The sequence below is a fragment of the Heterodontus francisci genome, chromosome 9, assembly GCF_036365525.1.
Source record: "Heterodontus francisci isolate sHetFra1 chromosome 9, sHetFra1.hap1, whole genome shotgun sequence".
Lineage (NCBI taxonomy): Eukaryota > Metazoa > Chordata > Chondrichthyes > Heterodontiformes > Heterodontidae > Heterodontus > Heterodontus francisci.
In genome coordinates, this window is record NC_090379.1 from 45,923,473 (window position 1) to 45,950,291 (window position 26,819).

A 26,819-nucleotide genomic window follows, 5' to 3' on the forward strand; every position below is an offset into this window, starting at 1 on the left:
TCAGATTGGCTGCCTGTTATGCACCTTGCCTGATTTACCTTCCAACTCCTTAGTGCTACTAATGACTAAACGATGTGAAATTAATTAATATAATTATTCCTTTTTAATTTGAAGAAATTCTTTTCATTTATAATCTTTATTTATGCTTCACTGACTGACTGAAATGGAAGAAACCAGTTTAAAAAAAATCATTTTCCCCATCCACCCGAAGATCATAATACCCTTACTGGGTATGAGTGGTCCACTAATTCTGCTTTATAATGGGAGGGAGTAGACCCAGTATCTGGGGTGTGACAGAATAGTGAAGACCTCCCCCCTTCACATGCATACATATAAAGCATGTTTGCATAAAATAGCACAGACATATTTTGAAAATAAAATGGTCTTGGTGTATATAACTTGGATATGAATGATGATCGCAAGGTATTGGTAAGGAATTCTAATATACGTGTGGCTTTGTAAACTTTATATTTTCCGAGTATGGCAATGAAGTGCCTCAGGAGGTAAACAATATGATAGGTTGCCAGTTATACTTGTGGTAAAACAATGAGGAGTCCATTTGGATTTATCATTGAAAGCAGATTTTACATTTATTTCCATTTCTAATCATGTTGTGCTGTTATTTTAAGATGCTGTGGTGTATTAGGATGGGTTATGCCACCTATCTGATACTTCTATTTACTCCTTCCATTGCATGGCTATTAGCAATGTAGCACACATCTTTTACCCAACTCTAAAAAGGAAAATAATCATATCATTTTGGATTGTGATCTTGGTTGCTTGGATTGCTTCCAGCCATTCTCATGCCTCCCCTAATTGTTAACAGTAAACAGTACAAACAGCAGGGGGAGACTTCAGGCAGCTTCAATCAGCTGGTATGTTTAATGTGGCATAAGGTCCATCTTTACGACATTGCTTTGGTTCAGACAGACTTAGCATGCAGTGTGTACAGCAGGCAAATTATGTTAGCAGGAACACATGTGCTACATGCATTGGGGACTGTAACACATACTTCTTGTTTATGCAAGAGTCAGGATTGTAGAGGATGCTCGACTACTGCAGGCAGATCTAGATGTGCTTGAGGATGTGATCCAATAATTCTGCTTTATAATGGGAGTGAGTAGACCCAGTATCTGGGTGTGACAGAATAGTGAAGCCCTCCTTCCCTCACATACATACATATAAAGCTTGTTTGTATATGATAGTGCAGATATATTTTGAAAATAAAATGATCTTGGTCTATAGCTTGGATACGAATGATGTTTCACTTAAAAAAGGGAACTGTTATTCATCTGAGCAGGGTGATTGCTGAACACTACCCTTCAGGTTTAAAAAAAAACAAAGCCAGTGAAGAGAGAGAGAGAGATCTGGCTGTTCTAGGACATAGATCTCGAAAGGTTTATGGCCAATGTTGTGAAGCAATAGCTAGAGCGAGAGGGTATATTTACAGAACAATTTACTATCAGACAAAGCATATTATTTTGTCTTTATATGAAACATTGGTTAGGCCTCAGTTAGGATAGGCCCAGTTTTGGTCTCCTCACATGATGGGTGATATTGAGGATTTCGAAATGGTGTAGAGGGATAGAGGAAGATTAATTCCCAGTTTGAAGTCTCTTAGTTACCAAGACAAGATCAAAGAGCTGGTCTGTAGGGAAATGTAGGGCTGAATTTTACAAGCCCTGTAGTGACAGGCTGGAATGCGGGAGGAGTTGTAATATCACGACGAAAGACATCAGGAGGGAAGCCTGAGGTCTTTACATCGCTACCGGATTTTCTGAAGGATGGCCGGCAGGGCGGGAGGACCTCGCGCTGAAAAGTGTCGAGAAGGTAATTAAGCCGTTTAACAGGCAATTAACTGTTATTTTACAAGGAGGTTTGAATTTTATAAAGCGTGCACTGGAACTACAGGGCTCCAGAGCCTCATCAGGTACCAGGAGGTGATGGATTAGTAGAAGGTCAGTGTTTGCTTCAGACGGCAGCCATTGGGAATGCTAGTGTGGCTTGACAGGGAGGGTGGAACAGTGTAAGCATTGGCAGTTGGCAGCAGGGACAAACTTGCCAGCACAGCGGGACGCATACAGTGCCATCTCGGAAGTGGCAATAATGTGAATAGAGTAGGAGTGGAGAGGGGCCCTGGAAACTGATTGCACCTATCTACCATGGGCCTCATTCACTTAGGCTTCAAGACCTCCAGTGAAGAGGGGCATCAGAGAGAGAGAGAGAGCTGCAGCCACAGGCCGCAACAACCTGAAGGCCACCAGGAGCTTCAGCCTCAGAGGGGTCACAGAAAAGGAGGGCGCAGAGAAGCATGCAACAAGCCTCTTGTGTGCAGAACAGGTTACGCACCAGAGAGGGTTTACCATCAGAGGCTCAGCTTCCTGCAACTGTCAGAGCTGCAGTGTCGCCGAAGACTATGCCTCTACAGGGAGGCCATCACAGAGTTGAGCCCTATGGAAAGTGGTGGGCACTAAATGCCTGTTGCTTTTCCCAAAACACTTCAAAACAAACTGGAGATTGGATTTTCAAAGTTTTATTTCAGCCAAATTTCAGGTTTAAAATATTTAACACTGCTCCTTTTCTATTATGAACTGTTCAATGTCATCTCACCAACTGTCAAAAAATGCACACATTAGGAAAGAATCCATTGTGAAATTTTAGGGAATATTAATCTCCAAAGGTTTAGTATCAAGCAGCTCTGGAGAGCTGGCCTCTGTAAATTGGATCTCTGAGGCTGACCTGTTGATTAACGGTATCTGCACTTCCTTTTGTTGACAAAAGAAAATAGATTATTTCACAAGAATGGATTTATTTTGTACAATAAAAAATTTTAAGCAGTACTTCAGTTTGTTCTTCCAAGTGGTGTAAACCTAGCTGGAACATGAATTTAAATGATTGCTTCCTCTTGATTGGTTGCTATCCATCATGGAAAACTCGCCTCTTCGTTCTGGCTCCAGATTCAATTAGGAAGGTCACACACCTGAAACGTTAATTCTGTTTCTCTCTCCACAGATGCTGCCAGACCTGCTGTGTACTTCCAGCACTTTCTGTTTTTATTTCAGTTAGAAGCTCCTTTTCTTCAGGGAAAGACAATCAACCCTTTTTGGAGTTTAACTTTTTGATTGTTTACAAATATGGAAACTGTACAATGAATGTTTGAACGCTTTATCAGATGGTGTTTGCTTGTTTAGGAAAACTTATATTTATTAAAGACGATATATAGAATTTGCACTCCTTTAGGGCAGTAGCATCAACACAAATTGTTTGGAATAGGCCCAAACAGGACAAAAGATCGGGGAATTTTAAATGTGAGTAAATTACACCCAAACTATTCGCGCTTGAATTCTCAAGATCTTTTAGTCTGCTTCAGATTCAGTTCAGCCAAATCAAGCCCTCAGGTCAACGTTGAAATTGTGCTGAATAGGGTAGGTTCTTGAAATTGCGCAAATTTTCTTAGGCACCAAAGTACTAGTATGCACGTTTAATAAATATTTAATTTACCAAGAAACCGACTGCTGCATGCCAATGAAAGTAATAAATAGTTCAGTATATTTTTAAACTCATTTTCATTGATTTTAAATATGATTACTCACAGTGGGAGGACTGGGCATTCTTATTAAAAATGCTTTTGTGTGATAAACCCATTTTCAGTTGTATTCATAAAAGTGGATCAGGTTACTACTAAATACATTAATGAATACCTTTTAATGCAAATAAAAAATAAACAATTACATTCTTTTATGTTGCCCAAGTGCGCTAGTTCATGGAAGAGTTTGTGTTTGTGATTATGTAAATTAGTTTTTCTTGGACCGTAACCTTATCAATGCAATTTAGTCTGCATTTTGCGTACAATTTCTCCATTGTGCTGAAAGCAGAAATCTATCCCAATATTAGTTGACAAATTCTCCAATAATGCACTTAGTGCTTTAAGGCAGAAACCTGCTGACAGCAAGGATCCACTTGGCTTCCACAGTAACTCTGCTGGAATTTCAGCAGAATTTCAGCTGTCTTGTGTTTTAGATCATTTGTGAGGCCAGTAGTGCAGTCAGCTGTTAGGTGTAGATTACCAACCTAATCATTAGAGATGGCATCACAAATGCATCCATTGAATGGAAAACAATGAACATTATACAAGATTTTGATGTAAAAGTAATCAATATAATGGCGTTTAACGACATTAATTGACAGATGCAGACACACGTACCATATAAAGTTTGATGAAATTGCAGTTTGAACCTCTTTGTCAGCACAGTTATTATTAGCCAGTACAAGATAGCTGAATACTGGGGGAGAACTAACTAACAGTTTGCTTCTTGTCCCTGATGTTTAACTTGGGTTGCATAATACATTTCATCCATAGACTGGATTCGTTGACTGTTCCTTACCTGATTATGGAACACTGTGGGATTTTTCTTATGCTAAAGGCACCTTAGAAATGAAAGTTATTGTAGGACAAGAATGGACAATACTCATCCATTTGAGGTTGTCAAATTGAAATGATGCAGTCTATAGAAGGGTGAAATAAATATCTTACCTCCCATTTAACCATTCCACATGATTTGAAATAGATTTCACCTGATTTCAGTAATACTTACCAACTGCCTAAAGAATTGCCTCAGATTTCCAAACAGGGCATCCCACAAAATCATTTGTTCCAGAAATACTGCAAATATTGCTGTCTTACTTATAGAGGAAGGTCAGGATTTCTTCAAAATCAACATTTCAGTTAATTTTGTTCTAAATTTTTGTTCAAAGTGTGATTACTGATGACATCTTTGGGGAAATCAATTGAGGAGGTTACGACACTAACAGACACACAAACTTGCGCATACACACTATGTACGCACACAAGTATCCAAACACACACACACACACAGAGGTGCAATAACCTGGGTGAATGGTGGCATCAACCCATGTTAATTCAACTCACCCACACAACAGAATCAGTAAATTCTCTGAGCTAGTACCTGTTATGATGTTATAAAGATTTACTATTCAGACAATAATAATCTACTGAAATAATTGAAAAAAATTAAGAAAACAAATGTATCCAAATTCAAAAACTTTTGCAATATTTTGATTTTTAAAAGCAATTCCGATGGTCAGATTGAGGCCTAGGTGACGCTTTTTGTTCAGCACAATTTGCCAGAAATTGGCCAGAACAGCACAAATGATCACAGAATTCCAAGCGCATATTATGTCCAGCGCAAATTACGCCTGGCGCAAATCAGTTTCTGCATTCTTTTGCACTAGTTTAAAAAACAACTGGCCACGGCCTCCAAATCACCTTTGCGAGTCTCCGCTAATCATGCCCGTTTGCTGGTCTTTGAGGAAGCTCTAATATTAAGCTTTACTTTTCTAGGCACAAGGACACTAATAGACATTTTAAAAGTTAAAAAAAAAATTTGTTAAGAAAATGATACACCAATATAACTAGCAAATGGTTCTGTATAGTTTTGCAAAGTAATTTTCAGTCATTATCAGCTGCCCGACTGTGCTGGTTTATGGCAGATTTTATGTTTGGCAATATGCAAATAGGTTTGAGCAGAAACCTGAGGGAAAAAAACTACTTCTTAAAACTAGAGCAACTTTGGGCACAATTTTCATCTGGATCATTGATTACGCCCAAAGCAGAAACTCCAGGCTTGAGTGTTTAATTTCCTTCCCTTAGCTGATCCAATATAAATTGTTTAGTTTTTCTGAATGTGACAAAGTAGAACTGAAGCTAAAGAAGACAGCAGAATCATACCAGGTACAAAATATGAATGACTGAGGTAGCTAAAAATAACCAGGATTTCAGAGCTTCTGCAAGGTCTGTTATTTATATGAGCCTAAAAGCAAGAACAGTAAATGGTACTCCAGGGAAACTGTGTGTGATTGCAAAAAAAAGCAAACAGTACGTACCTCCATCTTGTGAGTTCAGCACATTCAAAGCATACACCATTGCATTGGAAAAGGTTGTGGCTTCCTCCTTGCTTGCAAAGTTCAACCCGTAGACCTGTCGGGCATCGCGCCATTGGTGGAATGTAGGTGTAGCCTGATTGTACTTCAGTCCCTTCACGATGGAATAGTTTATGACTACCTACAAAGAAAATGTAAATCAGATCATGTGAAAAGCATTCTTCTTTGTAACTCTAAACATAATGCATTGTTTAGTCTACTCTCCAAAACTGAAAACATATGCTATTAATTAATAAGTTCATTTAAAGTAACACATTGATGACTCAAGATGATTAAAGGAGAAGTTAACTCTGAGGAATACTTATCATAAGGTATGTCCCAGATAGGTAGGCTTTTTTGCTACGCTGAAATTTATACAAATCCACAGGAATGTATGAAGTGGAGTAGATACAATCCTGGAAACTAAATTGATGGCATCTTACTTCCTAATACTGTTGCCATTATGCTAAGCCACTTTCAAACACATCATGAGCTGTTTTTTATAAATCATTCTGGACTGAATATCTGGAATGTTGCCATATTAGAAATCTTATAAGCAAAGATTCAAGTTGAATAATAATATGGGTAATCAAAGCTCCAAGATGGATCAGCTTTAAGGCTGCTCATGAAATCAGGCAAAACTTTCAGTTCCATGACTGAATACTTTCAAAGTTATTCTATGTTAAATCAGTACCTTATTTCAGATGCAGACCAAAAAATATTAAAAGCAATTTATCTAAATTCAGAACTGAACATTTAAATATGAATAAATCACATAGCTGAACTTTCACCAGCTCAATGAGAAGAGAAAATTGTGTGCTCTCTGGGCTTTGGGAATATAACACCACATTGCTTAATGCAAGCTCTGGCTTAGCAGATTGTGAACATGATAGCTAAAGGCCTGCTCTTTTTTGTCTAGTCTAATCTTACACTGTGCCACAATATTCAGCATCAGAAAAGTGAGATCACATTGATAGGAATTGGACGATAATTGGAAATGGTCAGTAATCAAAGGTTTAGCGATCAAATTATCCACTACCCAAATTTTACTCTACATCCTTCAAAATTCCTGAAGCGGCCATTTTTGGTCTCATTTTGTTACTACTTGAAGAAATTTTATAATTTAACATGTGCCAGTATAAAATCATAGCTGTTTCTGAGTAGTTTGCACTGCAGGCATCAGTTTGAGACCTGTACCTTTAAACTGTTGACTTCGCATAGCACTCAGGCCAGGCAAAGCCAACTTCAGTACATCTACCCTACATGCACAAGCAGAACTTCTCACATTCGCGTCATAAATGACAAATTTTGACCGTTTCCAAAGAGTTTCTTCCAAATGGTAAAACTGCCATTTTTGTCTTTTCCCTGCGAAACATTCATTGAAACTTATTTCCCAGATGGATACAGGAAAAATGTAATTAGAATAATCTAACAAAAGGCAGTGGAAGTAGAGTCTTTGAATATTTTTAAGGCAGTGATAGGTAGATTCTTGATAAGCAAGGGGGTGGAAGGTTATCGCGGGTAGGTGTGGAGTAATCAGTTCAGCCGTGAACTTATTGAATGGCGGAGCAAATTCGAAAGGCTGAGTGGCCTACTCCTGCCCCTAATTCGTAAGTTCGTATGTTCCTAGATGTTTTTCTACAATTGAGAGTCTGAAAACATCATTGAATCTTTTCAGAATTAACAAAATAGGCAAGTTTACAACAGACACCAGGAAGCATCTCTTTATATAAAGCAGCAGCTAGAAAGGTTTGCCAAGAATGAGGCCAGGGCAAAGGATTCATTTAGGTAACAGCCAGATACAGTAATAGGAAGACATCAGGATTGGTATTCTGAAAGGAAGAAATTAAATGGACTGAAGGTCCTTAATTTGATTACAATAAAAGCAAAATACTGCAGATGCTGGAAATCTGAAATAAAAGCAAGAAATGCTGGAAATACTCAGCAGGTCTGGCAGCATCTGTGGAGAGAGAAGCAGAGTTAACGTTTCAGGTCAGTGACCTTTCATCGTGAATCTGTCTTGTGATTTTACTGTCTTGTCTGATCTTTCCCTGATTTTTCTTTGTTCAAATAGTCACTACATGAAGCTTATTAGGAAAGTTAAGATAGTATTAAATGAAACAAAGAGGCTTATAATGTTACGAAGAATAAGAGTAACCCTGAAATTTAGGAGAGTTTTAGAAACCAGCAAAGTGCGACTTAAAAGTTCATAAAGAGAGAGATATAAATGAAAGTAAACTAGCTGGGAATAAAAAAACAGATTCTAAGAGCTTTTAAAAGTATATAAAAAGGACGAATGTAGCTAAAGTAAACATTGGTCCCTCAGAGGCATGGGAATTAAAGAAATGGTATAGTTGTTGAACAAATATAATGGTCTGGATTTGCACATTGGGGGCAGAAAACAGAAGTCAGGACCGCCCCCTCAAGGTGGGAAAATAAATAGGACCCGAGTTTCACAAGGGTGACCACTTAATTGCTATGGAGACAGGTTTGGTGGCCAATTAATAGCTGCGGGTGTGGGAATGGAGGCGGGACCACTCGAATGCGATTTAAACTGACGACGACAGCCATTATTGCTGTTTGAGCACTGATACAGCACAGTGAGAGATCTCAGAACACTAGATTGTGCAGAATATCCACGCAGAGCCAGAGGCCTGGAACGTGGGGTAGGGCAACCCCTCGATTTTCAGACACAGACCTGCAGGTCATGCTGGAGGGCATGAGGAAGAGGGGTAAGGTCCTCTTCCTGGAGACTGGCAGGAGGAGAAGGTGGGAGTGAGCTTCCTTCTTGAACTGCTGCAATCCTTGGGGTGTAGGTACACCAACAGTGCTGTTGGGAAGGGAGTTCCAGGATTTTGACCCACTGATAGTAAAGGAACAGCGATATAGTCCAAGTCAGGTGTGTGGCTTGGAGGGGAACTTGCAGGTGGTGGTATTCCCATGCATTTGCTGCCGTTTTCCTTCTAGGTGGTAGGGGTCATGGGAAGGTGCTGACGAAGAAGCCTTGGTGAGTTGCTGCAGTGCATCTTGCATCTTGTAGATGGTACACACTGCTGCCACCGTGCGTCGGTGGTGGAGGGAGTGAATGTTTGTGGATAGGGTGTCAATCAAGCGGGCTGCTTTGTCCTGGATGGTGTTGAGCTTCTTGAGTGTTGTTGGAGCAGCACCCATCCAGGCAAGTGGAGAGTATTCCACCACACTCCTGACTTGTGCCGTGTAGATGGTGGGCAGGCGTTGGGCAGTCAGGTGGTGAGTTACTCGCCACAGGATTCCTAACCTCTGACCTGCTTTTGTAGCGATGGTATTTATATGGCTACTCCAGTTCAGTTTCTGGTCAATGGTAACCTTCAGGATGTTGATAGTGGAGGATTCAGCGATGGTAATGCCATTGAATGTCAAGGGGAGATGGTTAGATTCTCTCTTGTTGGAGATAATCATTGCCTGGCACTTGTGTGGTGTGAATATCACTTGCCACTTATCAGCCCAAGCCCGGATATTGTCCAGTCTTGCTGCATTTCAACATAGACTGCTTCAGGATCTGAGGAGTCGCAAATGGTGCTGAACATTGTGCAATCATCTGCGAACATCCCCACTTCTGACCTTATGGTTGAAGGAAGGTCATTGATGAAGCAGCTGCAGATGGTTAGGCCTAGGACACTACCCTGAGGAATTCCTGCAGTGATGTCCTGGAGCTGAGATGATTGACCTCCAACAACCATAACCATCCTCCTTTGCGCTAGCTTCCTGGCCCTAACCGCCTCCTCTTCACTATGGACGCCCAATCTCTCTACACTTCCATCCCCCATCAGGACGATTTGAGGGCTCGCTGCTTCTTCCTTGAACAGAGGCCCAACCAGTCTCCATCCACCACCACCCTTCTCTGCCTGGCTGAACTTGTTCGCACACTGAACAACTTCTCCTTCAACTCCACTCACTTCCTTCAAGTAAAAGGTGTTGCTATGGGTACCTGCCTGAGTCCTAGTTATGCCTGTCTTTTTGTGGGATATGTCGAACATTCCTTGTTCCAGTCCTACTCAGGCCCCCTCCCCACCTCTTTTTCTGGTACATGGATGACTGTATCGGTGCCGTTTCCTGCTCCCGACCCGAACTGGAAAACTTTATCAACTTTGCTTCCAATTTCCACCCTTCTCGCACCTTTACATGCCCATCTCCGACACTTCCCTTCCCATCCTCGACTTCTCTGTCTCCATCTCTGCGGATAGGCTGCCCACTAATATTCATTATAAGCCCAACTCCCACAGCTACCTCAACTACACTTACATAGAAACACAGTAAATAGGAGCAGGAGTAGGGCATTCGGCCCTTTGAGCCTGCTCTGCCATTCATTATGATCATGGCTGATCATCCAACTCAGTAACCTGTTCCCGCTTTCGCCCCATATCCTTTGATGCCTTTTGCCCCGAGAGCTATATCTAACTCCTTCTTGAAAACATACAATATTTTGGCATCAACTGCTTTCTGTGGCAGCGAATTCCACAGGCCCACCACTCTCTGGTGAAGAAATTTCTCCTCATCTCAGTCCTGAAAGGTTTACCCCATATCCTTAGACTATGACAAAAGCAAAATACTGCGGATGCTGGAAATCTGAAATAAAAACAAGAAATTCTGGAACCACTCAGCAGGTCTGGCAGCATCTGTGGAAAGAGAAGCAGAGTTAACGTTTCGGGTTAACCCGAAACGTTAACTCTGCTTCTCTTTCCACAGATGCTGCCAGACCTGCTGAGTGGTTCCAGCATTTCTTGTCCTTAGACTATGACCCCTGGTTCTGGACTCCCCCACCATCGGGAACATCCTTCTGCATCTACCCTGTCAAGTGCTGATAGAATTTTATTGATTTCTATGAGATCCCCCCTCACTCTTCTGAACTCCAACAAATATAATCCTAACCCACTCAATCTCCCCTCATACGTCAGTCCAACCATCCCAGGAATCAGTCTGGTAAACCTTTGCTGCACTTCCTCTATAGCAAGAACATCCTTCCTCAGATAAGGAGACCAAAACTGCACACAATATTCCAGGTGTGGCCTCACCAAGGCCCTGTATAATTGCAGCAAGAATCCTCTCGCTATGAAGGCCAACATACCATTTGCCTTTTTTACTGCCTGTTGCACCTGCATGCTTACCTTCAGCGACTGCTATACGAGAACACCCAGGTTTTGTTGCATATTTCCCTCTCTCAGTTTATAGCAGTTCAGATAATAATCTGCCTTCCTGTTTTTGCTACCAAAGTGGATAACCTCACATTCATCCACATTATACTGCATCTGCCATGCATTTACCCACTTACTCAACTTGTCCAAATCACCCTGAAGCCTCTCTGCATCCTCCCACCCAGTTTTGTGTCATCTGCAAATTTGGAGATATTACATTTAGTTCCCTCATCTAAATCAATAATATATATTGGGAATAGCTGGGGTCTTAGCACCGATCCCTGCGGTACCCCACTAGTCACTGCCTGCCAGTCTGAAAAAGACCTGTTTATTCCTACTCTTTGTTTCCTGTCTGCCAACCAATTTTCTATCCAACGCAATACACTACCCCCCATCCCATGCGCTTTAATTTTACAGGGCTAACCTCTTATGTGGGACTTTGTCGAAAGCCTTCTGAAAGTCCAAATAAACCACATCCACTGGCTCCCCCTCATCAACTCTACTCGTTACATCCTCGAAGAATTCTGGTAGATTTGTCAAGCATGATTTCCCTTTCGTAAATCCATGCTGACTCTGCCCAATCCTACCATTGTTCTCCAAGTGCTCTGCTATAAAATCTTTGATAATGGACTCTAGAATTTTCCCCACTACCGACGTCGGGCTGACTGGTCTATAATTCCCTGCTTTGTCTCTCCCTCCCTTTTTAAATAGTGGGGTTACATTGGCTACCCTCCAATCTGTAGGAACTGTTCCAGAGTCTATAGAAACTTGGAAGATGACCACCAATGCATTCACTATTTCTAGGGCCACTTCCTTAAGTACTCTGGGATGCATACCATCAGGCCCTGGGGATTTACCGGCCTTCAATCCCATCAATTTTCCCCAACACCATTTCTCTACTAATACTGATTTCCTTCAGTTCCTCCCTCTCACTAAACCCTGCGTTCTGCAACATTTCTGGTATGATATTTGTGTCCTCCTTTGTGAAGACAGAACCAAAGTATGCATTTAGTTGGTCAGCCATTTCTTTGTTCCCCATAATAAATTCCCCTGTTTCTGACTGTAAGGGACCTACATTTGTCTTCACCTATCTTTTTCTCTTCACATACTGATAGAAACTTTTACAGTCAGTTTTTATGTTCCCCGCAAGCTTACTCTCGTATCTATTTTCCCTTCTTAATCAATCCCTCGGTCCTTCTTTGCTGAATTGTAAACTGCTTCCAATCCTCAGGTCTGTTGTTTTTTCTGGCGAATTTGTATGCCTCTTCCTTGGATCTAATGCTATCTCTAATTTCCATTGTAAGCCATGGTTTGGCTACCTTTCCCATTTTACTTTTGCACCAGACAAGAATAAACAATTGTTGCAGTTCATCATGCGCTCTTTGAATGTTTGCCATTGCCTATCCACCCTTTAAGTAACGTTTCCCAATCCATCATAGCCAACTCACGCCACATACCTTCGTAGCTTCCTTTAAGAAGATTCATGACCCTAGTCTCAGAATCAACAACGTCACTCTCCATCTTGATGAAGTATTCTATCATATTATGGTCGCTGATCCCCAAGGGGTCTCGCACAACTATATTGTCAATTATTCCTCTCTCATTACACAATACGCAGTCTAGGATGGCCTGTTCTCTAGTTGGTTCCTCAATGTATTGGTCCAGAAAACCATCCCGTATACACTCCATGAATCCTCCTCTACAGTATTGTGACTAATTTGATTTGCCCAATCTATATGCAGATTGAAGTCACCCATAATTACAGATGTTCCTTTATAGCATGCGTCTCTAATTTCTGGTTTAATGCCATTCCCAACATCATCACTACAGTTTGGGGGTCTATAAACCAACCCCACTAACGTTTTTGCCCCTTAGTGTTTCTCAGCTCTACCCATACAGATTCCAAATCGTCAGAGCAAATATCCTTCCTCACTATTGCATTAATTTCCTTTTAACCAGCAATGCAACTCCACTGCCTTTTACTTTTTGTCTGTCCTTCCTACATACTGAATACCCCTGGATGTTCATTTCCCATCCCTGGCCATCCTGCAGCCATGTCTCCGTAATCCCGATTATGTTGTACCCGTTTACATCTATTTGCGCGATTAATTCATCCACTTTATTGCGAATTCTCCGGGCGTTAAGGCACAAAGCCTTAAGGCTTGTCTTTTTAACATTACCTGTCCCCTTCCCACTATTTGTCACTGTGGCCCTGTTTGATTCTGGCCCTTGATTTCTTTGCCTATCACTTTTCTTATTCCCATAACTGTCTTTTGTTCTTGTCCTTGATCCCCCCTCCTCTGACTCCTCGCAAAGGTTCCCATCCCCCTGCCATTTTAGTTTAAACCCTCCCCAACCACTCTAGCATATACTCCCCCTAGGACATCAGTCCCGGTCCTGCCCAGGTGTAACCCGTCCAGTTTGTACTGGTCCCACCTCCCCCAGAACCAGTCCCAATGCCCCAGGAATCTAAAACCTTCCCCCTCACACCACCTCTTCAGCCACGTATTCATCCAATATATCCTGTTATTTCTACTCTGACTAGCACGTGGCACTGGTAGTATTCCTGAGATCACTACCTTTGATTAATGAGATTTATAGTAGTGAGATGTACTTCAACAGAAAATGAAGGTATTATGAAGGGGTTTTAACAGTGGAGAGTTGCCTCATCATCTGGTGGTTCATATTTTTAAATCACAGAGATTACTTGATATCAAGAATTATGCTGCAAATTTTCCACTCCTGTATATTTTGCTTTTCCTCGCTTGTGCTTTAGCAAGTGTTGGAAGATAATTGATCCAAAATCTGGTACATGAAATTACTATATGTTTGTTTGATGTCTCTTTTAATTACTTTTGCCTCCCTCATCAAAACAAATCTGCGTGCATCAATTTTGCTTTGCTCCTGATCAAATGGTTACATATTAATTCTAACACACATCCAACAAAGATTAAAATAAACTGATGTCTACTATACCCCTTGCCCTCCTCATGATTCAGTCTGTATGTGCTGACTGCAGCCACACATTTCCATCTGCCTGTGCTCTAATCATAGATCATAGAGATCATAGATCTTTTAAAGCACCATACGATGCAGCTATAGTGATCAGTTTTATAGGCTTACTTATTTGTATCAATAAATTGATTTCTTTACAGATAAGATATGAAATAACGGTACCATTTATTAAAAGCACCTCATGAGAAATGAAAGTACATCAATTTCACATCAAACAAAAATGTACACAACTGTTTAAAGTTCCTCAACACCACCCAACATTCCATGTGAAAGTGTGCAAGTGATTTGCTCCCTACATTCTATTAATTCTGCAATGTAACCAGCCCCAGGAAGTGTATGAGTAGTCAAGATTAATTCACTATATAATCCTTCCCTTTCTCCCTGTGGGAAAGGGCTGAAGTTTGGAACTCTGTGTACAGAACTGTGAATGCACCAACAGCGTTTTATCATCCCATGCCACAAAAGCACTGGGTTGTAACATTGGTAAGTACTGTAAAACATCTTTTAAGGGGCAGAAAATGTTGACAAGGAGTAATATTTAAACACTGAAGGAAACTATTTGATTGCTGACAGCCATTTGATTGGATGAATCCTAAGAATAGTTCTGCTTTTGAAGCGTGGATGGTATGTCAAGTTGTGAATGCATTTTCAAAGCTTTTGCTATGTGAATGAGTCATTCATGGATGATTAATGTAACAGGCTATAAAGCAAAAGGTCATATTATATCATCCAACTGTGATATAGCTTTTTTAAATAAAAGTGTTCACAGTAAAAGCAAAACTACATGTACTTAAAAGGAAGTTACTGCTTCAGAAATTAATGGGAAAAAATCTACATGGATCACGTTTGTTGCTAAATAGAACCCATTTGAATTCAGCTTACGAACAAAGGAAATAGGAGCAGGAGTAGACCATACAGCCTCTCAAGCCTGCTCCTCCATTCAACACGATGCTGACTGATCATCTGCCCACTCCCCATATCCCTTCATCCCCTGAGAGACCAATAATCAATCTATCTCAACCTTAAATATACTCAACAGTTTCATCAGATGAAATGTTAACTCTGTTTCTCTCTCCACAGAATCTGTCAGATCTGTTGAGTATTTCCAGCATTTTCAGTGTATCTCTTTGTAGCCTTTTTGTGTCCTCCTCACAGCTTACATTCCCATCTAGCTCTATATCATCAACAAACTTAGATATGTTACTCCCTGTCTCCTGGCCTAAGTCACTAATATAGATTATAAATAGCTGTCGGCCCAGCACTGATCCTTGTGGCACTCCACTAGTTACAGCCTGCCAACGTGAAAATGCCCTGTTTATCCCTACTCTCTGCTCCTGTCTGTTAACCAATCCTCCATCAATACTGATATATTACCCCTAACTTCATACTCCCTTATTTTGCATATTAGCCTTTTGTGTGGCATCTTATCGAAAGTCTTTTGGAAATCCAAGTATACTATATCTACTGGCTCTCCTTTATCTACCCTTCCTAGTTATATCCTCAAAAAGCACTAATAGATTTGTCAGCCATGATTTCTCTTTCATAAAATCATGTTGACTCTGTCTGATCATACTACAATTTTCCAAGTGCATTGTTAAGACTTACTTAATAACAGATTTCAGCATTTTCCTGATGACCGATGTCAGGCTAATAGGACTGTAGTGTTAATCTGTTAATTGTGGATCAATTGTTTGATTCTCTGCAGGGGGAGGGTGTTAACTGGGGCCTTACTTGAGCACTGATAAGTAGACACTTACTGACACTGTTAGAGGGTTTGAGTGAGGAGCTACATGTTTGTAATCCTTTTACTCTGTACAATAAAGGATTTCCTAAAGGACTGAGCTGCTAAACTGGGTCTGCGGCAGGTCGTGAGGGAACAAGAGAGAAAAATCTACTTGACCTCGTCCTCACCAATCTACTGGAAGGAGATGCATCTGTCCATGACAGTATTGGTAGGAGTGACCACCACACAGTCCTTGTGGAGGCGAAGTCCCATCTTCACACTGAGGGCACCCACCATCGTGTTGTGTGGCACTACCACTGTGCTAAATGTGATAGATTTCAAACAGATCTAGCAACTCAAAACTGGGCAACCATGAGGCACTGTGAGCCAGCAGCAGCAGAATTGTATTCAACCACAATCTGTAAGCTCATAGCCCGGCCTATCCCGACACTACCATTACCATCAAGCCTGGAGACCAACCCTGGTTCAATGAAGAGTGCAGGAGGGCATGCCAGGAGCAGCACCAGGCATACCTCAAAATGAGGTGTCAGCCTGGTGAAGCTACAACATAAGATTACTTGCATGCCTAACAGCAGAAGCAGCAGGTGATAGACAGAGCTAACCGATCCCACAACCAACAGATCAGATCTAAGCTCTGCAGTCTTGCCACATCCAGTCGTGAATGGTGGTGGACAATTAAACAACTAACTGGAGGTGGTGGCTCCACAAATATCCCCTTCCTCAATGATGGGGGAGCCCAGCACATCAGTGCAAAAGACAAGGCTGAAGCATCTGCATCCATCTTCAGCCAGAAGTGCTGAGTTGATGATCCATCTTGGCCTCCTCCTTAGGTACCCAGCATCACAGATGCCAGACTTCAGTCAATTCGATTCATGCCACGTGATATCAAGAAACGACTGAAGGCACTGGATACTGCAAAACTATGGGCCCTGACAACATTCCAGCAATATTACCGAAGACCTGTGCTCCAGAACTTGCCACGTCCCTAGCCAAGATCTTCCAGTACAGCTACAACACTGGCATCTACCTGGTAATGTGGAAAATTGCCCAGTAATGTCTGTACATAAAAAGCAAGACAAATCCAACCCGGCCAATTACCGCCCTATCAGTCTACTCTTGATCATCAGTAAAGTGATGGAAGGTGTCATCAACAGTGCTGTCAAGTGGCACTTGCTTAGCAATAACCTGCTCAGTGATGCTCAGTTTGGGTTTCGCCAGGGCAGCTCAGCTCCTGACCTCATTACAGCCTTGGTTCAAACATGGACAAAATAACTGAAATCAAGAGGTGAGGTGAGAGTGACTGCCCTTGACATTAAGGCAGCATTTGACCGAGTATGGCATCAAGCAACCGTCTCAAAACTGGAGTCAATGGAATCAGGAGGTGAAATCTCTCCGCTGGTTGGAGTCATACCTAGCGCAAAGGAAGATGGTTGTGGTTGTTGGAGGTCAATCATCTCAGCTCCAGGACATCACTTCAGGAGTTCCTCAGGGTAGTGTCCTAGGCCCAACCATCTTCAGCTGCTTCATCAATGACCTTCCTTCAATCATAAAGTCAGAAATGGGGATGTTCGCTGATGATTGCACAATATTCAGCACCATTCGTGACTCCTCAGATACTGAAGTAGTCCGTGTAGAAATGCAGCAAGACCTGGACAGTATCCAGGCTTGGGCTGATAAATGGCAAGGAACATTCGCACCACACAAGAGCCAGGCAATGACCATCTCAAACAAAAGAGAATCTAACCATCTCCCCTTGACATTCAATGGCATTACCATTGCTGAATCCCCCATTATCAGCATTTTGAGGGTTACCACTGACCAGAAACTGAACTGGAGTAGCCATCTAAATACCAAGGCTACAAGAGCAGGTCAAAGGTTAGGAATCCTGCGATGAGTAACTCACCCCCTGACTCCCCAAAGCCTGTCCACCATCTACAAGGCACAAGTCAGGAGTGTTATGCAATACTCTCCACTTGCTGGATGGATGCAGTTCCAACACTCAAGAAGCTCAACATCATCCTGGACAAAGCAGCCCACTTGACTGGCACCCCATCCGTAAACATTCACTCCCTCCACCACTGACGCACAGTGGCAGCAGTGTGTACCATCTACAAGATGCACTGCAGTAATGCACCAAGGCTCCTTAGACAGCACCTTCCAAACCCACGACCTCTACCACCTAGAAGTACAAGGGCAGCAGATGCATGGGAACATCACCACTTGCAAGTTCCCATCCAGGCCACACACCATCCTGACTCGGAACTATGTAGCCATTCCTTCACTGTCGCTGGGTCAAAATCCGGGAACTCTCTTGCTAACAGCACTTTGGCAGTACCTACCCCACGTGGACTGCAGTGGTTCAAGTAGGTGGCTCACCACCACCTTTCTCAAGGGCAATTAGGGATGGGCAATAAATGCTGTCCTAGCCAACGATGCCCACATCCCACGAATGAATAAAAAAACACTATAAAAATGCAAGTTTTCAGCAAATACGTTTTAGTTAAACATACATCTATAAACAGATATAGAGAGCAATTTGTTAAAATGACCTTTGCCAATACAGAGGCCTAAGTAATGCTGCCCAATTTTCCAATAAATGTTTACATTTGTTCTAGGAAAAATGATTTTCAGTCCAGAAAAGCCACATTAAATCAAGAACTGCTCTACTCAGTTAATAAACATACCGCATATTTACACAGACAGTTATAGATAAACTTCATTATCAAGTGCACATATTTAAAAGAATACACCATAGTAAATTTCCAATAACATTTTGACAACATAATAAAAGAATGCGAAGGCTGCCCATAATTTGTTTGCCGATGTCCTTGTTGTAATACACAGCAGACAGAAGAGAGCAAGTCATTGTTTGCAGTTGAACCATTACCAGACATTCCTCTATATTGTTTTAACTAGAAAATGCCGCCAAAATTGTTAGTGCAGAGGCTATGTTTATAACCACTACAGAGAAAATTATGCACCTATGACTTATGAAATGACAGAGACTGAAGAACACTTTTAGATCATCAGCATAATGCTCAATACTTTCTGGCCCTCAAAGTCCTCGGATCATGAACACAGGAATTCCACTGACCCTGCCATTGCATGCTTGAATGTGGCATTGTTTGAATGAAAATTTTACACCGTTCTTCAGGCTCTATACCATCCCATACTAGAAAAAAAAACAAGACCGTGAAATTCCACCAGGTTAACTGTGTTGTGCCCCTGAACAATTTAAATATCTATTGGCAGCTCAGTAGTCTGTGTCTCTGGGGAGTTGCAAAGTGGGTGCTTCGAAATAAGAGTGCAGCACTAAAAAGCCATATATGGCTGAAGATTGAGAACAGATGAGAACACTCTGTTGGTTGAGAGCTAGGGCTGGATTTTAAAGCCCCTCCTCCGTCAGGAATGGTGGCGGGGGAGGCAATGAAGATCAGTGCGGCGGAGGCCCGCCAACAACCTTGACGACAGCAGAACCCATGTCGATCATGGCGGCAGCAGCAAGGCTTCGTGGCGGCTGCCCTGCCACTCAGCGACAGGACCCCCATTTCAATACGTAAACTAATTTACATAACTGATTTAATGAGGGTCCCGTCGCCTCCTTAATTGCCGCACCGATCTTCATTCAGGTGACCGACATGCCGCGCCTTCGAACCCCCATTCGGGGAAACGTGGTGCGACACCTGTGGGGAGAGGGAAGGAAGATTTTTTCTCTGTGTGGTGGGGGGGGGGGGGGGGGGAGGCGGGGTTAAAACACTGCAGATTGGTCGGGGGGTGATGGGAAGGGGTAAAGGGAAAAGGTGTCGACCTTAGGTGGGGGGTTGGGGGAGGGGGGTGGAGATGGTCAAATTTTAAATACCTGTAGTCCGGGAGGGTAAAGGGCAGTAATGTTGAGATTTGCCATTGTGGGGTGGGAGAGTGCATGGCTTGTTTATTTTATTTAGTTTTAGGAAACTTGAACTTACCTGGCCCTTTAAATGTTCATTGAGGGCTATAAGCCCTTTAAAAACGGCAGCGATGCCTGCGCATTGGCGCCGGACGGCATTGGCTGCAACAACTCATCCGCCCCCTCCATGTCATCGCGGGGCGTGGGTGCCGCGGCCATGCAAGTGAGCCGCTGCGTTTGAAATCGCGGTGGCTCCATAATGTGGCACCCGTGCGCGCTGGCTGCATTTCTTTACATCCGCCGCCTACTTCTGCTGTCATGTCTTCCGGTTCCCATAAGTTAGGAATAATCACACTTTAGACTTGGAACAGCTGGGGCTCTATTTATTTTATTCAGCTTCCATGCTGCTTGGTAAAAACTGCCTGTAGACTGGAGTAGTGTTATGTGTCACATGACTCTCTAGTGCCGTTGTAAATGTGGCCCCCGGAACACTTACACATAACAATTAGTTCCTAGCTCTTTACAGATAATATATTACATCCCTTCTTTCTTTAAAAAACATAATGCCTCTATATCAATATAACTGTTCCAAACATTAACTTTTTTTTAAACTAAAGATGATTAACAATTGACTTTCAGAAATAAATTGAACCTCTTTTAGAAACTTTTATAGCTTGTTTTCTTTTCTAAAAATATTATTCACGGTATTGCTCAGGTGGAAGGATGTTGTCCCTCCATCTTGTAGATTTGGCATTCGTCGCTCTCAGTGGTGAGTTGGCACGCTGCACAGGCGATGTTGTGTGTGTTGCTCCTGGTATTGTAGGAGTCCTGCTTGCTGTTGCTAATGTTGTGTCACTTGCTGGTGGTGTTGTTGATGTTGTCTCGCTGGATAGTGATGTTTCCAGTGTTGTTGATGATCTTTCCTGTTTTCCCAGCTCAAGCATTCGTCGAATATGGACTCTGTTCCTTTTCATTTGCTTACCAGTTTCAGTCTCAATGATGTATGACCTTGGAGTCGCAGCTTCACCAACATCTTTTGCTGGGCTCCAGGTTTTCATGATTGGATCCTGTACATGTACAGTTTGTCCTTTCAACAGCTCGGGTAGGGAGGTAGCATGTTTGTTGAAGTGTTGATCTCTTAGTGCTTCAGTGAGTTGTTGTCTCACTTCTTCCTGGTCACTTGGAGGATGTATTTTGCTTGGCTGTGTTCTCCTTTACTTTCTTCCATTCAACAGCTCTGTAGGTAATTTCATGTCAATCGTGAGAGGTGTAGATTGGAGTGATAATAAGGCAAGGTTTAGGTCTTTTTTCGGTCTCTTGACATTTCATTAGGGTTCTTTTGACTGTCTGGACATGTCTTTCTATAAATCCGTGTCACAGTGGGCAGTGTGATAATGAGGTGATGGTGTTGAACCCATACTGTTCAGCAAATTCCTTAAACTCTCTGGAGGCGATTTGGGTGCCATTGTCACATATTAATCTTTCAGGAATCCCTTGCTCAGTGAACAGAACTCATACTGCTGAGACGATAGTTGTACCTTCCAGGTAAAAGGGAACTTTGAGTAGTAGTCTGAGACTATGAGATACCATTCTTAATTGTGTGTGCATAAATTGGCTCCTACAGTATGCCACGGTCTGGGTGGTACTGAAGTAGCTCTCATCTCTTTCTGCTGTGATCAGCTATGTACTAGATAGGCATATACAAAGGCATCGAAAATATGGTGTCTACATCCAACGTATGTGAGAAGTACAAAAACACGCAGCTGATCTGGCTCTGAGCTTACACTTCTTCATTCCCATGTGGCCTTCATATACCTTCTGGAGAAGTTCTTCCTGCATTTTTTTGGGTATGATGATTCTGGATCCGGCCAGCAGAACACCATCTTCTAGTGAGATGCCATCTGATAGACCAGTACTGCTGCATTGCTGACTGTGTTTGCTGTATCTTGTCAGGCCATCCCTGGATCACTTGCTGAGAGAGCATACAAACATACAAATTAGGAGGAGGAGTAGACCAATTGACCCCTCGAGCCTGCTCCGCCATTCAATAAGATCATGGCTGATCTGATTGCAACATTGACTCCACATTCCCGCCTACCCCCAATAACCTTTCACAGGCTTGCTTATCAAGAATCTATCTACCTCTGCCTTAAAAATATTTAAAGTCTCTGCTTCCACTGCCTTTGAGGAAGAGAGTTCCAAAGACTCATGATCCTCTGAGAGAAAAAATTTCTCCTCACCTGTGTCTTAAATGGGCGAGCCCTTATTTTTAAATAGTGACCCCTAGTTCTCAACTCTCTCACAAGGGGAAACATCCTTACCACATCCACCCTGTCAAGACCCCTCAGGATATTATATGTTTCAATCAAGTCTTACTCTTCTAAACTCCAGTGGATACAAGCCTAGCCTGTCCAACTTTTTCTCATAAGACAACCTACTCATTCCAGCTATTAGTCCAGTCAACCTACTCTGAACTGCTTCCAAAGCATTTACATCCGTCCTTTAATAAGGAGACCAATACAGTACACAGTACTCCGGATGTGGTCTCACCAATGCCCTGTATAACTGAAGCAAAACCTCCCTACTTTTGCATTCAATTCATCTTGCGATAAACAATAACATTCTATTAGCTTTGCTAATTACCCGCTGAACCTGCATACTAAACTTTTGCGATTCATGCACGAGAACACCCAGATCTCTCTGCATCTCAGAATTCTGCAATCTCTCACCATTTAGATAATATGCTTCTTTTTTATTCTTCCTGCCAAAGTGGACAATTGCACATTTTCCCACATTATACTCCATTTTCCAGATCTTTGCCCACTCACTTAACCTATCTGTATCCCTTTGTAGCCTCCTTATGTCCTCTTCACAACTTACTTTCCTACCTATCTTTGTGTCATCAGCAAATTTAGCAACCATACCTTCTGGCCCTTCATCTAAGTCATTTATATAAATTGTAAAAAGTTGAGGCCCCAGCACTGATCCCTGTGGCACACCACTCATTACAGCTTGCTAACCAGAAAATGACCCATCTATGCTTACTCTCTGTTTCCTGTTAGCTAGTCAATCTTCTATCCATGCCAATATGTTAACCCCTACACCATGAGCTTTTATTTTCTGCAATACCCTTTGATGTAGCACCTTATCAAATGCCTTCTGGAAATCTAAATATAGTACATCCACTGGTTCCCTTTTATCCACAGCACATGTTACTTCTTCAAAGAATTCCAATAAATTGGTTAAACATGATTTCCCTTTCACAAAACGACGTTGACTCTGCTTGATTACTTTGAATTTTTCTAAATGCCCTGCTATAACGTCTTTAATAATAGTTTCAAACATTTTCCCTAAGACAGAGGTTGAGCTAACTGGCTTGTAGTTTCTTGCTTTCTATCTCCATCCCTTTTTGAATAAAGGAGTTACAGTTGCTATTTTTCAATCTAATGGAACTTTCCCTGAATATAGGGAATTTTGGAAAATTAAAACCAATGCATCAACTATCTCACTAGCCACTTCTTTTAGGACCTTGGGATGAAGTCCATCAGGACCCGGCGACTTGTCAGCCCATAGCGCCAGCATTTGTAACTCCTCGTCTTTAGTGGTTTCATCCAATTTGACACAGTTTTGGTGATGTCACGTTCACTAGATGATAAATCTTTATACCGATATCTTCTATCTCGTGTTTCTCCAATGGCGACAACCAAGATAGGCGATCTGCCAGCATAATTTCTTTTCCTGGCTTGTATTTCAGAGTGAAATCTTAACTCTGAAGCCTCAAGGGTAACCTCTGCAGTCTTGATGGCGCTTTACATTGATTTTTCTTGTAGATCTGCTCCAGCGGATGATGATCACTCTCCACTATGAACTTTCTCCCAAAGAGATATGTATGGAACTTCTCACATCCATACATGACTGCCAAAAGCTCTCTTTCTATGTTGGTATATCTGGTCTCAGCTGAGGTTAGAGCTTAGGATGTGAATGTTATTGGCTTTCTCTCTTGCACCAGGGCTGCTCCCAGACCTTCTGTAGAAGCATCTACTTGCAGAGTGACAGATTTCTTTCTGTCGTAGTATGAGACTTGTCTCCTTGCGCACTACCTTTTGGAGCTTGTTGAAACTCCTGTTGTGTGATTCTGACCACTGGTACTCTACATCTTCTTGCATCAACTCCCGCAGGTTTGCAACAAATGTGGTACAAAGGAGCTCATGTATTGGATCAAATCAAGGAAACTTCTCAACTTTTTCTTATCTCTTAGGGCTTCCATCCCAGAGATAAGTGAGTTTCTTTCAGTGCTTGGCTTGACTCTGTCAGGTGAAGAACTATTCTGAAGAACTGGCATTCTGTCATCTTTACAATGCATTTGTTTGCATTTAACTTAATCCCAGCTTTCCTGGTTCTCTCCATGGCTTCATGAAGATGGTAGTCATGACCTTTTCCATTTACAGCATATATCTGGATATCATCAGCTATGCCAACTACTTCTTTGCATCCTCGGTATGTCTCATCTACTTACTGCTGGAGCACATCCTGGCTCATTTTATGGCCAAAAGGTAGACACAAGAATTTGTCCCATCCAAAGGGTGTGTTGGATGTTGTCAACAGCAAAGATTCTTCATCAAGCTTCACATTCCAGTAGCCATTTCTGGCATCAAACTTGCTGAAAACCTTTTCCCCTGCCAGAGTTGATCCAGGCAAATTCTTAGCCATCCATTTGGCTTCTCTCTCACCACAATGGAATTTACCCAATCTGCAGGCTCTGTGACTCTGGCGATCACCTTCTTTTCTTCCATCTCTTGGAGCTCTCTTTCAAGCTTTCCCTTTAGTTCTATTGGTACTCTATGCGGGGTATGAATCACTGGTTTCAATGCTGGGTCAATAGTGATGTGATACTCAAAATCTTCAAAGCATCCAACTGTCTCATCAAAACACTCTGGGTACATTTGTACAAGATCTTCTTTGCTTCCGATCGTATGGCTCTTTTCAATGGATGTACTATCTTCAACCCTCAGTGTCACCTATTTCACCTCATGGTTTACTGACATAATCTGCAGCGCTTCGCAACTGTTCAACTCCAGGATAACAAGACCATCTGTTTCAGTGACATAGTACAGTTGACATCTTTTCTTTTGTGTGTCCCTCTGATTTGGGTTGTTCCTAGTTGCTGAATCTCAGTTCCCCGTCTGCCTTTAGCATGATGTTGTTCAGTTTCAGAGCACCTTTCCTTTGATAACCATTTTCTTCCAAATTTTCAGGAAAGATCTTCTGGTATAGTCTGAGCGGGATGATGTTACTCTGTGCTCCAGTATCGATCTTCACCTTCAGATTTATCCTTGTGGGCTTATTTCTCACCCTCTTCCTGATCTGAATGGTTGTGTGAATTTCTTTTCTCTGGGAACTGTCGCATCCAGGCATTTCATGCAGTTGTATGGTTCCTATGTCTTAACGTGTTCTCAAACAGATGGATTTTTCAGGATATGTATGGTTTGGTTTCTTTTCCTATTCATTCGCCCTGTTGCTGTGTCTCTGGTGACTCATCTACCACCTTCTTTCCTTGTTCTGCATATCCTTTCCTAGTGATTGATCCGTCTGCGGGACATTTCTTTCTGTCTGTGAATTCATGTGGTCATCCACAGCTCCTGCACATCTTTCTCGCTGACTGGTGTGCATTTTTTTGTTGCTGTTGCACTGCATCAACCCTGCTGACTTTCTCTTGGCTTAACTGAAGGTTGGCCGTTTGGATAGTCAGTGTCTTAACCTGTCTGCTCGTGGCTTCATGTGCTCTGGCAGTGTCTACAGCCTATGGAATTATGAGCTTGTCCTTGCCAATTAGAGCCTTTTGTACTTTAGGGTGTGCAGAACTCCAAATTCGCTAACCAGCAGCCTTAAATCTGTGTCCTTAAATTTACATTTCCTGGCTGCATTTTGCAATCTTATTACGAAATTGTCAATGGGCTCACCTAATTCCTGTCTGAGGTCTTGAAATTCATATTAGTAGATCCGATGATTTGATTTTGGCTGGAAATGGGTGCTCAATTTTTCTGTTCTGCCTCCAAACCAACTGAGGCCATGGCTGGGATTTTCAATTGCCCGTGGGCCGGGTACAGGCACGCTTTAATCATAGCACTCCCAAATGGCAGGTCAGTGCCCCAATACCTCCAGGACACACTGGTATTTTCAAAGCGAGGGCGGGGGTTGGGGGGATGGTGGGGAGGGGAGCCGGGAAGCTGCTCGCCTCCCATTAACAGCCTGTTAAGCTCCCTGAGGTGCTTGTTAATGGGCCGGGGAGGGCCAGCAGGTGATTTTTAATTGGCAAATCACCAAACCCAAACAGTCTGGTGCCCATTCGTGCATAGCTGTAGGGTTCAATGCGGGGAGCAATTAAGTAATTTAAAAAAGAATCTGGAAAGCTTTCTGCCACTGGATTTTTTTTGTGTGAGATGGCGTTCAGTACCTTTTCGTTGACCATTTGGCCACTTCTCAGCACAGTGAGGCTGCTGGTCTTCCAATACCCTGCCTCTTCTCTTTTGCAAGGCAGCAGCAGGCCCTGTCATGGCTGCCGTCTACCTTTGACATTGTGCTCAGCAGGTAGCTCCCGCTTTCTGGCAGAGCTCTGCGCTATTAATTGGGTGTCAAGCTTATTGCTGGCCCAATTAGGGCATCTACATTTGAAAATTGCGTTGCTTGAGTGGCACAGATACAACGCAAGGTCGGGACTCAGAAATTATCCAGGTGTCAGGTTCTCAATCTCGGATTGAAAAATCAAGCCTCACATCCCTGAGAAAGTTCATATTCAGGCTTTATTGGATGGCAAAAATGAGGGCACAACAAGCTACTGCTATGCAGCATACTTGATCTAGACATAATGCACACCCCTCCTGATCTATCTAGGCAGCAAAAGCACCCTGATAAGGGTCTGATGGTCCCCTCATTGGTTGTGCGCGTGTTTTATTGTAGCGTTCCTAAACTGCTGTTCTTACAACTCTTTGAGGGGTCATTATCCTTGGCAGCAAGGGGTACACCATGTCACCAAAAGCCCTCAGTTCACTTTACTATCTTCTTA

The 26,819-nt window shown here is 42.3% G+C and overlaps 1 protein-coding gene across 3 annotated transcripts in view; it reads right to left on the reverse strand.

Moving 5' to 3' along the window:
- LOC137373717 (ena/VASP-like protein) overlaps positions 1-26,819 on the reverse strand; it is a 325,443-nt gene that overhangs the window by 105,660 nt on the left and 192,964 nt on the right. For all 3 annotated transcript variants that reach the window (XM_068038950.1, XM_068038952.1, XM_068038951.1), the window contains exon 3: positions 5,905-6,082. In XM_068038950.1, the coding sequence (XP_067895051.1) occupies positions 5,905-6,082 (178 nt within the window). The remainder of the gene's footprint in view (positions 1-5,904; positions 6,083-26,819) is intronic.